Genomic DNA, 18,078 nt, shown 5'->3' on the forward strand with positions numbered 1-18,078 from the left:
CAGGTACTAGGCAGATCCTCAAAAAATGCTAATTATTTTTATTTGTGTCCTTAACCATCCTATTAAGATTTCAGTTACTAAAAAAGGTTGATGTTACTTAGAATTTACTCATGAATCCACCTCTACTAAGATTTTTCTACAAATATATATCTACTAAGACTTTTCTACAAATATATTAGAGGATATATTTATCCTCTCTAATGCTGAAGTTTGTACATTTCTATAAAGATACCACTTTTGAGTCTTCTGTGGCTGAGTTCAGATATATAGATTGTATCAAGCAGAAAGCCTCCTATTTTGTATGTAGTTACCTAATTGAAGTGTCCATTTTTTTTTCTCCTCTTAGAGTGGAAACTCTAAACCATTCACAAAAGGGTAAAAATAAAAGGTATGATTAGATTGCAAATAAAATACAGAAAAAAAACCAGTGTGGGATAATAATAGTTGTCAGTGCTTCTAAATTAGTAACTTTGGCCTGACAGTAATGATAATGTTATCGAGTCATCCCAACTTTCTTCCTCCAGAGGCAGTTCTTGTTTTTAATGATACCATTTGAGAACAAAAAGGATTAAAACATCAAAACCATGATTCTCCTGTCAATATTTATGCTGCTCTCTCTAGATACATCCAATATATCCTACAAAGAAAATGCCAGCAAACTGTACATGTGTGCTTACTTATCACATACGCATATATAATATCTATTGAAAAACAAATGAAAAAAGAAATACTTTATAAAATTGTCTTCAAAATTAATTATATTATTCAAGATTCACTTCCTAAAAGCATAAATATATGATAATGATAGCCTAACGTGAATCTCAGATCTAAACTGTAAATAATATTTACTAAAGGACTGACATCATCACGATACTGACACAGGACCTCTTATTCAATGCTCCTATGAGGGACAAAAAACAATTTTCCAAGGAGGGGACTCCACAGCATGGTAATGAGGCGGGGGGATTTCTGGCATATTAGAGTAATGCAGACTCACTGGAAAGAGCACCAAGGAGCTCCCGATATTATTGTGACAAAAGAGACACAGAGGAAGCAGCGGGTATTGAAACAGCAGAGCTGAGAGCTCAACCAGTGAAATCAGGGAGGGGAGAGCAAAGAGTGTGGAGATACATGTTGCGGGCCCAAGTAAAACCCAAAGTGGAGGAGTTGGGTGTATCATGTGGATCAAGAACTTGGCAAGTGACACTAAGTAAGCTCCCCTTCCTGACCTCTCTACATTGCTAACTGTAAAGAATGATCACGATAGACAGAGAACCGAGTCTTAGTACATCTCAGAGTGAAGGTTTAATCTCAGTACCACCACAAGAATCAAATCTTTCCCCAAGACATTCATGAAAGAGATTGGAAGCCTCCATGACTCTCCCTCACTGCCCACAAAGCAGTATCCATCCATGGCCTGAGCAACTTATGGCAATTATTATAACATCACCTGCTGGAAAATCAAAATATTAAGAAGGCATTTCAGCATTTCTGATCCAGATTCAAACAAAGGCAGAAGAGTTCACGGGGGTAATTTGAGAGCTCCAAATAACATGACATCACAAAAGTAGAACTGCATAAACTAAAATGAAAAATTGAAGAATATGTTTTTAAAAAACTGAAGAATTCAAAAACTATTATAAAGACACTCAGCTATACAAAAGCTCAGGAAGCTCAGAGACAAATCTAATGCAAATGGTTAAATTGGAAACTAATTCAAGCTGTGAAAAACTCAATAAATAAAATCAACAGTTCTACAAAATCTATGGAAACAAAAGACTGAATAGAGGAAAAATTATTGAGTTTTGGGTAAGAAATCTAGTTGGAAGAAGAGACACATAATAAATTTAAAGAGAGACTTTTTTTAAATAGCCCAAATTGTAGGCACATAGAGCCAGTATGTGTGGGGAGCTAAAAGTGATCCCCATGCTCTCTGCAGCATTCCCAGTGGTTGCACAGACTATACCAACCTCCTCCCCACCTCCTGCATGGACCTCACATTCCACTTCTGGGCCCAACTATTGGGATAAGAATCTCTGCAAATGGCCCCGATTCCCAGGGCTGTTGGGTGCCAAGCTTACTGACAAAACAAATGCTACCAGAATGATGGCTCCTCTAGTAAAAGCAACATAAGGATTATCACAACTCTTAGAAAATGAATAGAGGTGAATGAGTCAAAGACTGATGCACAACTTCCCAACCCTGGGAAAGGAACTCAATGTGCAATACCATTAACAGGAATATCTAAATACAAACACACACCCACACACAGGGCATGTATTAGTGAAACTATCAAGACAATATTAAAGGGAGCTAAGGGAGGAAAACAGGTAATTTATAAAAACACTCCCTCCCTAAAGAGAGCGTTGGGGAGAAAATCGAATGGCCTATTCAATGTTTTTAAAGATAAACATAGCCAAAATACTTTATTCTGCAAAAATAATAAAACCTCTCCCTGACAAATAAAGCCTAAAGGTTGCTCACTACTGGATCTTTCTTATAAAAGATGTTAAAAGTACAGAACCTGAGAGATAGTGTAAAGGGCTGGAGTACATGCCTTATAATCCCAGTATAGATGGCCCACAGACATACTGACAATAAAATACTACATCATAACTGTAAGAATGGCTATCTACTGAAACACAAGGACAAACTGAAGAGGATGTAACAAAAGGAAAGCACTTTAACACTAGAAAGGAAATATAAATGATGCAGACATTATGGAAAGTAGTACAGATATTTCTGGGGAACTAAATATAGAATTAAACATAGCCCAGTTATCCCAGTCTGGATATTTACTTAAAGAACACAAAACTCTTGATTTAAAGAGATACATGCAACTTTGGGACTGGAGCGATAACACACTGGGTAGCGTGCTTGCTTTGCATGCGGCCGACTGGGGTTTGATTCCTCCGTCCCTCTTGGAGAGCCCAGCAAGCTACCAAGAGTATCTCAACCGCAGAGCAGAGCCTGGTAAGCTACCTGTGGAGTATTCAATATGCCAAAAACAGTAGCAACAAGTCTCACAATGGAGATGTTACTGGTCCCCGTGAGAGCAAATCAATGAAAAAGGGGACAACAGTGCTACACTGCTACATGCATCTTCGATTATTTCTTTTCTCAAACTCTAACTGGATGTATGGATGGATGGATCGATCAGTGGCTATTCTTGCTGAATTACTGCTTCTCTTACCATCCCACTGCACATACTTATGGGATTCTCTCCCTTTTATGTAAGTTATTCAGACTTTTATTTGTTACTACAAGTTATCCAGGTACAAATCCTTTTCAATTGTCACTTAACACCATAAAACTTCCTCATAATCATATCTATTTTCCCTCTGAATTTCATTTTATTTTTTTATGATTTTTCTTTTTGGTTATTGTTTTTATTACCAACATATAGTATAGTATTTGAGGGTATAGAATAGTCAAAGTCCTTATCTCTACAGGATACACTGAATTCACTACTATCAAACTCTTAATCATTTACTAGTACATAATCTAATTTCTGTGTTTTCCATCATTTATAAGACAAAATTTATAATAATCAGATGGTTGATATATACTGATGAGAGCTCCTATTGCTGATTATAGTTGATCATCTGGATTAAACTGTATACTTGCCACAATATATGCTTAAATACCAAGCTTTAATATCACAAAATTATCTTCTTTGGAAATACTGTATTCACAATTATAATAACTAAACTAAGATCACATTAGAATAAGTTAGGTCCTTAATTTAATATGTGTACTTATAAGAAGAGGAGAAACACAAAAAGAATACCATGTGACAGATGCAGAGACTAAAATCCTGCTACTACAGGCAAAGTAATGCTTGAATGATAAAAAAGTTGGAAGAAGGAAGGAAGGGAGGAACCTGCTAGAGAAAACGATGCAACTGCTATGATTCCAGCCTGCAGAATTGTGACAGAATAAATTTCTGTTGTTTGAAGCAACTAGATTGTGGAATTTGCTTATGGCAGTTTTCAGAAACAAAGCTGATTTAAAGATTAATTTTCCAGAAATAACAGGGTAGTGCTGACATGCAACAACAAATCTTAATTTTCAATATCTATATAATTTTTTCTGCTATAATATTAACTCCTGATCTCAGAATCTTATCTTACACTGTTCTTGATAGCCAGCACAATAGGTACCACCCAAGATGGCAGTTCAGAACAGAATATGGTAACTATAAATGGAATGTGTTTAAAACAAATAATGAACTGATTTTCTCATTCCAATTCTATAGAGAACATTGGTAAGAGCAAACAGTTGTACAGTGTTTAATGGTTATAATTTAGAAGATAATTATTTTCTGTGAAGTGATGAATAAGATTAAACATATCTATAAACATATACTGGATACTTATTTGGGGAATAAGTAGTTTTCTAAAGAACCTACTTATAAATTAATATAAAATTAAGTTGTACATAATTCAGGGAAAATAATTGCTCTTTCTTTGATCAAAAAAGTTGAAATACTTATCTTCTTTTTCTGTTGATTAAAATTATCTATGATGACACCAATGAACAAGTTCAAAGTGAAGAATGACCCAAAGATGATAAAGATGACAAAATAAATATACATGTAGAGGCTGTGTTCATATATGGGCTGCTTGTCTACCTATTAAATTAAAAAAAATTACATGTTCATAACAACATTTAGCATTTGTTTTTCATGCAATTTTACAAAGTAATTTAAACAGTGCTATGCCAGGTGAGGCTAAATATTATTTTCTTCAAAGTTTACTCAAAATAAATAACTTTTACATGCTTACTATGTACATAAATGTAATGTTCAAATGACTACATAGGAGTATGTAGTTGATATTTTCAGATAGGAAATCTTAGTAAATAAATGATGCAAAATATGTGTTTTTATTTCCTGTAAAAAAGCATAAAAGATGATTCCATATGATATACATTGTATGATTTTTAAAAAATTTGAATTTAAAACATCATAAATTACTCACTATATTGTTGAATAATATGACCTAGCCAGTAGAGTTCAAACTTTTTTTGTGTGAAATTTATTTCAATCAAACTCTTCTGAGGCACTTTAAGATTAAAAATAATAAAAACTGTAAACCATTACTTCATTTTTATTTTATATAAGCAAATATTTACAGAACTCCACTTGCCATTCTTTTAGGATATGCAAAACAAACATATTAGATGGGTACTAAATTTTTTTTCTTATTGAAAAAAGGTTCAAAGAGGAAAACTTGCTCAATGGTTGTAGAGCCTCTATGCTATGACTAAACCAGAATTTTCATAATGTTCTACCTCTAAATGATGTACACATAACAATTTGGCTGTTATTAAGTGGAAATTATTATTATAAATTTAATTATAATAAATTAAATTTATAATTTAAATTATAAATTTATAATTTTAATTATTTATAAATTTAAATTATAAAATTATAAAATATATATATTTATACATATGTATATGTATGTACATATACATATGTATAAATATATATATCAAGGGCTTTTTGAAGCTACTGTTAGAAAACTGAATGAAAGAGTTAAATAAATTTTTCAGAGTTTTGTGGTACTCTGACCAATACTTACATTAACAGAATCAACTGCTGCATACATAATATCCATCCATCCCTTAAAAGTAGCCTGTAAATATAATATTTATAGATTCTGAGTATAAAGCTCATATTTTAAAGTACTATAAACATATCTTGCTTACTGTTAAAACTGTTATATAATATAAAAATTATCAATTTTTATCATATTCAAAATACCAATGAATATGAATATGCTTACAAGAATGAAAAGGATGCATAACCAAGTCACACTACATATATTACTCCTGGAAAATTATTTCCAGGTTACTACAGGTGCTTATAAATTTTGCACATGAATTTTAATTTTTTCCAGTAGAAGGGAAATAATTTTATAGCACTGTGGCAGTAGCACTGACTTCCCGTTGTTCATCGATTTGCTCGAGTGGGCACCAGTAATGTCTCCAGTGTGAGATCTGTTGTTACTATTTTTGGCATATCGATTATGTCATGGGTAGCTTGCCAGGCTCTGCTATGCAGGTGGGATACTCTCGGTAGCTTGCTGGGCTCTCCCAGAGGGACGGAGAAATCAAACCCGGGTTGGCATCGTGCAAGGCAAACGCCCTACCCACTGTGCTATCGGTCCAGGCCATTTTATAAATAAGGCATCAACTAACATTTCCCCATTAAGGATTTTAAGGTTTTACTGAGAAGTGTCTCTCATTCCTATATAGTTTTACAAAAATGTCAGTATGAAAATGACTACACATTTGTGGAGCAAGCGTCAGAAGGTGAACTGATGAGCAGGAGTGTCTGCAGGGAGGAATGACAGCAGTTAAGGGCAGGTATGGATGAATAACTCAAGTGTATCGAATCTAAACTTCTAAAATCATATTTATAACTGCCTACTCTAACAGCAATTTTGTTTTTCATATCAATTTTCTTTTTCATATTTTTGGTAGCACCCCCTGTTGCCCAAAACACCTGCACAATGTCAGGTGATGCTGGGGAGTATCTAAAGATACACCTTGGAGAAGGGGATGCAGTGCCAGGGATCAAACTCAGGGTCTCAGCCTGAGTTAGGGTTGTGTTTTATCACATTCTTCATATATTCTTTATACAATGTCCTCTACCATACACTTCTGCATTCTCCAATACAGTATGCCCATTACAATCTCAAGGCTTCATAAAAGCGGTCACTTACAACTTGTAGCAGAGACAGGTAGCCCAGTCCGACATTATCGAAGTTCACTTTTAAGTTTTTCCATCGAACATCATGACTAACATTTATAAGTGCAAAACAGTCAGAACGATTTTGAACTTGATCTGCAGAGAACCGTGACCCATCTGTGGTGTTCACGCACTCATAGAACTTGCCAGCAAATAAGTTTACTCCCATGATGCTAAATATTAGCCAGAATATAAGACACACAAGCAGCACATTCATGATGGAAGGAATTGCACCTATGAGTGCATTCACAACCACCTAGTGTTCAAGAGAAAGAAAAGAATAATTAGGACTCTTATAAAGTCCTGAATAAGCAGCATAAGCGCAACATACTTAAAGTACTGATAGAATTAAAGAATTCAGGAAATTAGAAAAGCCCTTGTAAGACATTTAATTCACCATCATGTATTTGCTGAATGCCCACTATCTGCTCTGCCCTGTGCAGAGCCAAACAAATGAGACAGGAGCCACTGTGAGCAATAACTTTACAAAAATACATGATGAGCACACCCATGGTGAAATTATCCACAAAAAATATGAAACAAAATAGCAAGATGATATGACCAAAAGGAACAAAAAAATAAAATCCGAACAAAAACCTGGTGTGTATAAGGTGAAGTCAGAAAATCTGCATGATCTAGAAAAGAAAGAGATTTTTATGTAAACATAAATATTAAAAACATACATTTAAAATTTCATAGTATTAGAATTACCAGTGTCAAAAGTTCTGCCATATAGAGAAATTACTATTGTATATACATTGGAATTAAAATTGGGAGTTTTTTCGTATTGGTGTATAAGGGGTAGATCACATTTGGCAGTTCTAAGGTTGTACAGTGTGAGAAGCAAACCAAACCTGGTCATATTCCAGGTAAGTGCCTACCCATGTGCTATATTTCCAGCCCAAGACTTTTTAATTGCATTTTTTTAATGATATGAACTAACTGCTTCTGCTAGTTGTTAGGATACAAAAGTTCAGTCAAGACTCTGTCACTTTGTTTTCTCACCTGCAAAATGAGAACGATCTTTTGAAATATGTTACTTAACTGTAAAGTTATTTTATATACAATAGTGTTAGATAAATATATTTCCAATAGCCTCAGCTAAAACAAAAAAGAAATATAATTTAGCCTTAATATTTGTCCATATACTATTTAGCATTTACTCTTCCACAGGTCACCTGAGTCTCTTATCACTCCAGTTTTGGAACTGACTGTTCAATTTATCACTTAAAGTTTTCTTAACTATCCCATCCTTATACCAGGGCATCATATATTTGAGGGCTATTTCCCATTTGAATGCAACTCTGTTAATAATTAATTTAATCTGTTAAATAAAAACCATTATGTTCCCTCTTTTCTCCCCCAATATGAAAACAAACTCTTCAGTCACTTGAAAATGACATTAAGGATCTCTAAGAACCTCTAAGATTGTCTGGAGTGAGTGCTGGCCAACACTTCCTTAAACGTTTACAATTTGAGGGTTATTTGATCTCTGTAGAAACTATTCAATTCTGCAATTATAACAGTAGATTTCTTATAAAAAAACAGACACAACAGTGATAGAAATCTATTGGGAATTTCACTTTACAAAATGGAACAGTATACTTTGGTCTGCTGACCCCTGGTTCAGTACAATAGTTATTATGCTGGGGTCCATAGATCTATAGAGGTTTTATGTGAAGTGAAATTATATAAAAATACTATGGATATACTATATGGAGATACAATATATACATTCATGTATTTGTTCATAAGATTCTTAGAATGTACATGACCTGTAAATAGTTAGGAAATTCAAAATCAGAGAATTAAAATTAAAGTGGTAAATCTATTACAACCTATTTTTTATTTCCTCACTTCCTGCTACCCACCCCACAATGCTTAAATCACGCTGGCACATTGTCGTAGGCATTGCTCAAACAAGCTTTACACACTTAGCAATGTGCTTCTCTACCGCATAGCATCTCTGCCTTGACTGGGTGTCTCTGATTTGCCCACTAGGCAACTTTTTCTGTCTTAATGCCAAGTGTTCAGCAACTGGTGAAGCCTTCTCAGATATCACTAGGCAGCCACTCCCACCGCCATGCTCCTGTGACACTGTGCATTTGCTCTGTGACAAATGTCATAGAACAACTGCTGCTCCCCTGTCTCTCTCACCAGGACCCTTGTGCCTGCTCACTCTTGAGGGATTAGGACCTAATCACCATTGTCTCTTCAGAGAACGAGAGCTGACATGGAAGTGGGGGTTAGAATGTTTGCTGAAAGACTGTGAGTCAGTCATTTGGGAGGTCTCTAGTTCTCATGAGTTGTCATTGGAGAAAGTCAAGAAGCTCAGGAGCCTCAAGACTTAAATATCACTGACTATAAAATAACAAAGCACCAATTGTTCTTCAAAACACCACTGCAGCATGGATGTCTCTCTCTCTCTCTCTCTCTCTCTCTCTCTTACTCTCTTTCTCCCTCCCTCTCTCTTAATGAACTGTAAGTAGGTGTATTTGTCCTGCACTCAATTTACTGATATTTTAGATAAAGAGCAAAAGACAGATAGGGTAAAATAATGGAACCGATTTAATCACAGAAGGAGTGGATTTATAGAAGAAAGTACATATCCTTTCTTGATGAAAATTAAGTATACTATATTTTGGAATCCACAGGATAATTCCTAAATTCTGAATAGATTATTCTAATACCATAAAAATAAATAATATCCATATATCCATGAATTCCAATATTATCCTTCTGGATAAGACTGAAACTTGTAAGTTTTCCGTTGTGTATGGTAAAAATTATTTAAATTGTACTTCAGAATTTTTTCATCTGATCATTATTTATCTGGATTCTTTATACATAAATTACCAGGCAATAAATGTGCCCATTAGGTTAGCAGGAATGATAATGAGGGAGTCCTAGACTAAACTATCTAAGATTCACCTGAGACTTCAGGTTTCTAAATCCTGTCCCAGAATTTATGACTTAATAGGTCTGGGAGGAGCCTGGGAATTCATATATCTAATAAGTTTATTAGATTCTACTGCCAGTACACAATATTAAATATGACTAGTGAACAAACTAATTTGCATGTCCAATTGTCCAGAGTTTATAGAGAAGCAGTCTGCTATATAAGTATGTACATAGGGGGCTATCCAATTATGCCTTGCGGACAGACAGGGTCGATTTTGTCTATTGTATTTTTGGAGCTGAGATGGAACAAAGAGGGGCATTCCTATGCAAGAGAACAGCAGATACATGGGAAAGCAGATACATCTGGGAAAGAAACAAAGGAAAACAACACACAATGATATAACATAATTAGGAAAAATAAGCTTATTGTCCTCTCCCTATTTTTATTAAGTAATGACTGATTTAACATAGCTCTTAAAGCTAAGATGTTGAAAGTCATTATTCTCATCATGTTTGTCTCTGCAAAACAAATCTCTTTAGGCATAATGTAAGCACAATGCAAATTAAGAAAATTCTCAGAGATTAAGTCTTCCCAATAATAGTTTGGAGATAATTTCAATGACACTTATTTTAAGGGTGAAATTAAAAGCAATCTGATATTGCTTTAACCCCCTATCTAATGCTCTATGCAGAATACTTACTAAAATATACATTTAATAATTATATTTATATACATATATATGTATATTCAAGCACCTGATGCAAGCAAGTCCCTGATGACTTGTATTGATATTAATAGTGTTGATATTAATAATGTCCCCTTAACCTGAACTCCCTGGCATAAGGAATATTTTCTTTTAAAAAGAGAAAAGTCACTTATCTGTGTCACTATAGAAAATACTATATGAAAATGTTATTAATAATAATTGATTCATTATTTTTAAATAATATGCATTAAATTAGTGTGTGTACCACTGTATCACTGTCATCCCATTCATTGATCATTGGTTTGCTCGAGCAGGCTGGCAATGTCTCCATTCATTCTAGCCCTGAGATTTTAGCAGCCTCTCTTCACTCGTCCTTCCCAGTGGTGCTGCTTTGTAGGCTCTTTCAGGGTAAGGGGAATGAGACTCATCATTGTTACTGCATTTGGCATATCGAATACACCACGGAGAGCTTGCCAGGTTCTGCCATGTGGGCAGGACACTCTCAGTACCTTGCCAGGTTCTCTGAGAGGGAGAACTAGGCTATATGAGGTCTGGGAGCTTGTTTTATAGTTTCTAGATCTTGGCTATTGATGGGATTAGTTTGTGGGTGTGGCTGCCAAGCTACTGGAAATGGGGAGTCTGGGTGGAGGAGGCTTGATATTAAATATATCTTAAACTATATTTAAGATAGTTGAATATACTTGTATGGAGCTTTATGGTTTTTAAAAAAGTTTCCACTTTTTTTTGAATATACCACCGCCAATGCTGATACCCTTACAGCATCACCATCATGATTTTGAATTTTCCCACCACCCAAACCTGCCCCCAAGCACATACCTAAATAAGTTATTTTGTGTTTGCTATGAATTACTGATTGAAAATTAGTGTGTGTATATGTACAAAATTGCACAAACTTTCAAATATATGTAAGTATTCATATGTATGCATACATATAAATGCCATAATTTTTACACATTTTTTTCATGTTTTCTAGTTAATTAACAGTAAGAATATTAGGAAAGTTAGTATGTTCTTACCCTCATTCCTTCAAATCTAGATAAAGCTCTTAGAGGTCTTAAAGCTCTCAGTGTCCGAAGGGATTTAATAGGGCCAAGATCTGAATAGCCAAGAGTATTTGCAACTAAAGTAACCAAGGAAACCTAAAAAATTTAAAATTTTCATTAGTTGTTTTAATGAAACAATAAAGTATAAAAAGGAAAAGTCAATTCAAAGACCACTGAGAAGTTCAGCAAAAAAAAAAAAAGAGAATATCATACGTCAAGATACTTAAAAAATCTTTCAAACCAAGTTTAATTAAAAATACAGAATGAAGGGCTAGAGAGATAGTACAGCACATAAGGTGCTTCTTTTTAGGTGGTCAACAGAGGTTCAATCCTCAGCATCCCTCAGGGCCCCTGAGCCCCACTGGGAGTAAGTCCCAAGCACCATCCAGTGATAACAACAGAAAAATAACAACAACAACAACAACAAAAAGAAGGAAAGCAGGTATTTAAATATCTGAATAAAACCACATTCCCCCCCTTTTTAATACAATTGTTATGGACTTCCTATTTTTCTAAACATTTATTTAAAGAAACTGTCAAAATTTCTATTGAATTAAAACACAAGACATAATAAAGAGTGTGGCTCTGAAGCTGAGGGACATAATTCTTCTTTAGACAATAATACTGAAAGTGAAGTTATGGTTAACACAAACATTTTAAATAATAAAAATTATAGTAACAGCATTTTATTTGTTATTAAATTACATATCAATGGGAGCTGGAGCGATAGCATTTGCGTTGCAGGCAGCCGACCCGAGTTTGATTCCCAGCATCCCATATGGTTCCCTAAGCACTGCCAGGAGTGAGTGATTCCTGAATGCAGAGCTAGGAGTAACACCTGTGCATCGCCAAGTGTGACTCAAAAAGCAAAAATAAATAAATAAATAGATAAATTACATATCAAGTATAAAAGTAGAGTTCTCTAAGAAAGAATTGATAATGCATGCTTTCCCATTAATTTGTTTCAGTTGCCTTGACTTCATAAACTATTTCATGGTCTCTTTCTTATTTCAACAAGGGATCTATATATTTATTTTTCCTTGTTAAAAATAATAGTAAACAGGGGCTGGAGTGATGGCACAGCAGGTAGGGCATTCGCCTTGCATGCGGCCGACCCGGATTTGATCCCCAGCACCCCATATGGTCCCCTGAGCATCATTCAGAGTGATTCCCGAGTGCAAAGTTGGGAGTAACCCCTGTGCACTGCCAGGTGTGATCCAAAAAAGCAGAAAAAAAGCAAACAGAAATGTTATTATGTATTTTCAATCATCCAAGTATTCAACAGCTCTTGGAATTTATTACATGAAGTTTTTCGTTTTGGGGTCACATCTGGCAGTGCTCAGAGCTTACTCTTGGCTCTGAGCTGAAGGTCAAACCTGGGTTGGCTGCATGCAAGGTAAGTGCCCTACTTGCTATGCTATTTCTCTGGCCCTTCACTTTGCTTCTGTTTCAGTAAAAATGATACTCAAATAATTTTTATATATTTTAAAGAATCTCATCTTCTTTGATTGCAGAAAATACATCAAAGAATAAATTATAAATGTTAGAATGGTATAGATTCATATTTGTTGAGGATTTAATACCCACACGTATATTTCTATTAGATGACTAAAAACATAAGACCCTGACCTTAAAAAAATACAAAACATATCTAAGTATATTTCCAATAACTAGAGGCTTTAGAAAAAACTTCCCAGTAAGAAAAAAATATTCTTTTAAATTTAATAAAATAATGTTATATTTTAAAAAGCCATACTTCATTTAACACTATCTCAACATAAGAGGACATATACAAGAACAACAGGCATATGCAAAGCTGACATCATCAACAATTATTAGGGAACTGCAAACCAAAATAACATACCACACACATAATAATAACAAATGTTGGGCACAATATGGAGCAAAAAGAACTCTTCAGTACGGTTTTTGGGAACATAAATTGGTATAGCTATTTTAGAAAAAATTGTATGTATTCTTCAGGAACTAAAAGTATATCTTCCATATTATTTAGCCATCTTATTTGTGTATATATCCAAAGAACATAAAAAAATTTATTAACTTTACAATTATAAAACTTTTTTTAATGGGTATATCTATTACAATGCCCACCACAGTATTATTTACAATTATCCAATTAAAATTATAGAGGTTCCCACTGGTGTATGACTGAATCATGAAGATAGTATATGTATATATATGTATACATGCATGTATACATATATATATATATAACAAAACAAGAGAACAGATAATATCATCTGATAACAAACTTGTGGTGCTGGAATACAAACTGAGAACTTGTAATTGGGTGGATGTAGGTGGATGGGATATGACAGAGAGGTATGGGTGAGGAGATCTTGGATACTTTGATGATGATTAGGTGAGGAAGTAATTATATACATCAAGACCATAAATGTGTGGACCATAAGAGAGAGTTCAGTGGGCAGGGTGCTTGCTATACACCCGAGTTCAATTCCTCAGATCCTGAGCATACCAGGTATGATCAGAGCCATGAGTAAGCTGCACGCATTTCTGGGTATGGCCCCAAAACAAAACAAATAAAATTAATTTAAAAATGAAACATTAAAAAGTTAGTAGAGTGCTGATACTACAAAAACCATAACTAAAATTATTCAAAAGTACCTACATCAACAATCAAGAAATCCAGCCAACACCAGGCATTGGTGAAGTATGTTTTATAACCATATGCTATCCATTTCAGAAGCATTTCCAGAATAAAGATGTAAGTGAATATCTTGTCAGCATACTCCAAGACAATCTTTATGGTTTTTTTCTTTTCAATATATATATCTTCAAAAGCCTGTGAAAATAATACTTAAATGTCAATCCATATATAAGTTAAAGCTTGTGATTCTTGATAAAATAAGAAACAAAATTCCTACTGGAGAATCCACTGTAATATAATACTATTAGCTGACTTTCTTCTGGATTAAGGTTAAATTGTATAAAAAACTTAGTTGTAGTCTTCTGGCTATGCATGCCATAGGTCATCAGGACCCAATGAAAGAGAGTGCAAGAGGTGAAATGATTTGTAAGCCTCTGAAAGAAGCTGATCTCTGAGACTTACAAAGCTTTCAACTTTAGAGGACTCTTTTCCTCTCCAAATGGCAAAGTCCTTATAAGATGAATTCCAGGGTAATCCCATCTTACAAACCATTCTCACTGAGTCCCCTTCTTTGTACGCATCAGCAATAATTGTATCCTCTCCTTCAGATCTTAAAGGCTTGTGCATTTCCACCATTCAGTAATCTCACCAGAATACAGCAGAAGACACAAAAATGTTTACTGAGTGGGTGAGTGCAGTCTAGTACTATAAAATATAGAGAATGAATTTTACACTAATATTTTCTCTTTCATTTAAGCTTCACATTCATGAATCACTGTTATAGTCCACAAATGTGGTATCTTTCATACTCTCTAAGAATGTCTGTAAATGATAAGGATACTGTAGCTATAGCCCAAGTACCTTGAAAATCATTTGGGTACTTATAAGGAACTGAGCCCAGTGAAGATATTAAAAGTGATCTGGATTTAAATAGAGATTAATTACTAACATTTTCTCTTTCATGTTCAAGCAATAGTCATCATATTAGAAAAAAATTAAAGAAGAGAATCTATATTCTTACTGGTTTATATTTCTACTTGTCACGGGTGCTGTATATTTTATTATTACTTTAAGTTCTTTGATATTTTAAAAATTAAAATATTGAAAAAAATTAAAACATCCTGAGGTCAGAGAGATAGTACAGTGGGTAGGGCATTTGGCTTGCATGCGGCCAACCCGGCTTTGATCCCTGGCATTCCAGATTCTCCCTTAGTACTGCAAGGAGAAATTACTGAGTGCAGAGCCAGGAGTAACCTGGAAGCATCACCGAGTATGACTACAGAAGTCAAAAAATAAATATTCTCTGAATGACTTTTTCTAAACTCTTATTATTATTGAATAAAAAAGAAAAAAATGGTAGACAGAATGGACAGACCTACTCAGATGCTTAAAAGTCTTTCTGGAAGACAACTAAAGTGATATGTAGGGGCCGGAGTGATAGTACAGTGGGTAGGGTATTTGCCTTGCATGCAGCTGACCTGGGTTCGATTCCCAGCATCCCATATGGTCCCCCAGCACTTCCAGGAGTAATTCCTGAGTATAACTCCAGGAGTAATTCCAGGAGTAACACCTGTGCATCGCTGGGTGTGACCCAAACAAAAAAAAATAAAATAAAAAATAAAGTGATAGGGGCTGGAGTGATAGCACAGCGGGTAGGGCGTTTGCCTTGCACGCGGCCGACCCGGGTTTGAATCCCAGCATCCCATATGGTCCCCTGAGCACCGCCAGGGGTGATTCCTGAGTGCATGAGCCAGGAGTGACCCCTGTGCATCGCCGGGTATGACCCAAAAAGCAAAAAAAAAAATAAATAAATAAATAAATAAAGTGATATGTAAGGGAACTCTTCTAGCCTTCAGGACTTTTCTGTTTTCTGGTTCCAAATTTCAGAGAAACCAGGCAAGGTAATGAACACTGAGACCATGCAATGCTTCATCCCCATTATCCAAAGACAAAAAAGGGGGCCTGACTACAAAGAAGGGTCGAACCGGAATCAATAGCAGAAATAGCAAGACTTGGTGCTAAGACCCAAACACCCCTCTAAGTATACCTGGCTTTGACTGGTCACAGAAATTGAAAAAAGAATTTAACTTGCAGAACTCCTGGATTCTGGAACTAATTTTGTGGATGTGGGAGCAAGAGTCACAAAGATCATTATGCAATACCTCCATATTTGGGATAAAGTTTTATTCTGTAGTGTTCCTCATTTTAGTTACTACTCATTTATTGATTATCTTGTACATACTTGTGTTTCTGAGGACACTTAGCATAATTGGCTTTAATCTTAAGACCTCAGTTGTGGCCACATTACCTTTTGTGTCCTGAAGCAACTTTTAAACTCTGCAATTACCATCTCATTGGTATAATAAGAAAACTACCATGATGTCACTCTATTGTTTAAAAGTTAAAGGAAAATCTATCTGAAAATTTTGAAACACGGAATATACTGTATCAGAGATAAAGCTTTTTATTTAAAGATAGGCATTTTAAAAACAGCTGCTTTGACAAACTCCCCAATGCCAGTTTCTTGAAGGACCTTTCATTCTTCATATTTCAATTTCAGTAATAAAAGTCCTCCTTCTTCCAAATATTATTTGTCTTTTTAGACATTTTGGACAGGAATTACACACAACTTCAATTATTTTGTTTTTCTTTATGAAAATCTCAGTCATATATGTGATTTAGCATGGAATAAACTGATTGTATATGTTCACAAAACTGTGTCAAGATTCCCTGGATAGAAAACGTAGCATTTTTCTTATTGTATCTTCTACTTTTTAATGAAGACACTAGTCAGGATTGGCAATCCACAGTGGGTCCTGAGTGTCCCTACATGTTCTTGTCAGGTGTAACAAGAATGTAAGGCCAATGTTTGGGGCCATTTTTCTGGTATAGCTTTTGTAAGTAGAAGTAAGAGGTATAGCGATTTTTTTCGAGATTAATAACAAGGTTGCTACTGCTTGTATTGAGTGCCCTAACTCAATGTAATTCTAATATCCTGTAGGATTCTTTTAGGTTCATACTCTGCCTATCTGTGTCTTGGAAATAAGGGAAAATCAACAGAAATATGTGAAAGTCCATACTGCCTTCCACACTATAATTAGCAATGTCTTGGGCTCAGAGGTTTCATAGCTTCCATGAAACAGTGTCAGGCTAACTTATTTTATTTTTTTACTTTGGCTTCCACAGAAAAACCTAGCAAGCTATCCATGGCATATTCAGTATGCCAAAAACGGTAACAAAAAGTCTCACAGTGGAGACGTTACTGGTGCCTGCTCCAGCAAATCGATGAACAATGGGACGACAGTGCTACAGAGCAGTGCTACTTTGCTTTTCAAGGCCACATCTAATAGTGTTCAGGGGCTACCTATTCAATGCTCAGGGTATTACTCCTGACAGTTCAGGGGGACATAAGGTGCCAGGGGTCAAATTCAGGTCATCACCATGTAAAGTATGTGCTTCAACCTGTTCTATTTTAAGTAAAGTAAAAACAAGTCCCAGACCCTTATTGATGAATCCAAAAATTACTGTGATACAATTTACAAAGTTCTTTTGCTTGTTGTTTTTTAGTATAAAGGAATTTTCAGTGACATTTAGTTAGAAGTGGACTTCTAATAGCTCCTCTCCTTTAGTGTCAACAGAAAAAAAAATAGAAAGAAGAAAAAGTTCAGGGTAAATATAACTCTTTATTCCTTCAATCTTTATAGAAGGTTGTTAGTACATGTACAAGATACCACATTCTCACCCTAAAACTAGTGTCTATTTTCCCTTATGACAACATGCAACACGCTCATAACACTGCCTATCTTTTTCACAATATTCTGACCACATCACCTGTATTTGCTTTTCTCTCCACACCACATTCTACAGTTCAAAATTTAAAAGACAACGTTGAAAAATTATTAATTTTCTGAGCTTAAATTAGTTTACAAGAAGAATATAAACATTCTTATATTTTGGGGTACAATATTACCACTCCATGCCTACCACCAAAGTGTCAGTAATCCTCCACTACAGTCC

At 34.9% G+C, this 18,078-nt stretch overlaps 1 protein-coding gene and 1 long non-coding RNA gene across 5 annotated transcripts in view; one reads left to right on the forward strand and one right to left on the reverse strand.

The window, feature by feature from the left end:
- The window catches only part of LOC129399652 (uncharacterized), a 149,171-nt gene that overhangs the window by 65,161 nt on the left and 65,932 nt on the right, over positions 1 to 18,078 (forward strand). The window lies entirely within an intron of this gene.
- Positions 1 to 18,078, reverse strand: part of SCN9A (sodium voltage-gated channel alpha subunit 9) — a 182,069-nt gene that overhangs the window by 13,512 nt on the left and 150,479 nt on the right. Inside the window, exons 20-24 of the mRNA XM_055120290.1 lie at positions 14,083 to 14,256; positions 11,406 to 11,528; positions 6,735 to 7,016; positions 5,589 to 5,642; positions 4,496 to 4,633 (exon numbers count right to left, since the gene is read on the reverse strand). Of these exons, the coding sequence (XP_054976265.1) occupies positions 4,496 to 4,633; positions 5,589 to 5,642; positions 6,735 to 7,016; positions 11,406 to 11,528; positions 14,083 to 14,256 (771 nt within the window). The remainder of the gene's footprint in view (positions 1 to 4,495; positions 4,634 to 5,588; positions 5,643 to 6,734; positions 7,017 to 11,405; positions 11,529 to 14,082; positions 14,257 to 18,078) is intronic.

The sequence above is a fragment of the Sorex araneus genome, chromosome X, assembly GCF_027595985.1.
Source record: "Sorex araneus isolate mSorAra2 chromosome X, mSorAra2.pri, whole genome shotgun sequence".
In the NCBI taxonomy this organism is placed as follows: domain Eukaryota; kingdom Metazoa; phylum Chordata; class Mammalia; order Eulipotyphla; family Soricidae; genus Sorex; species Sorex araneus.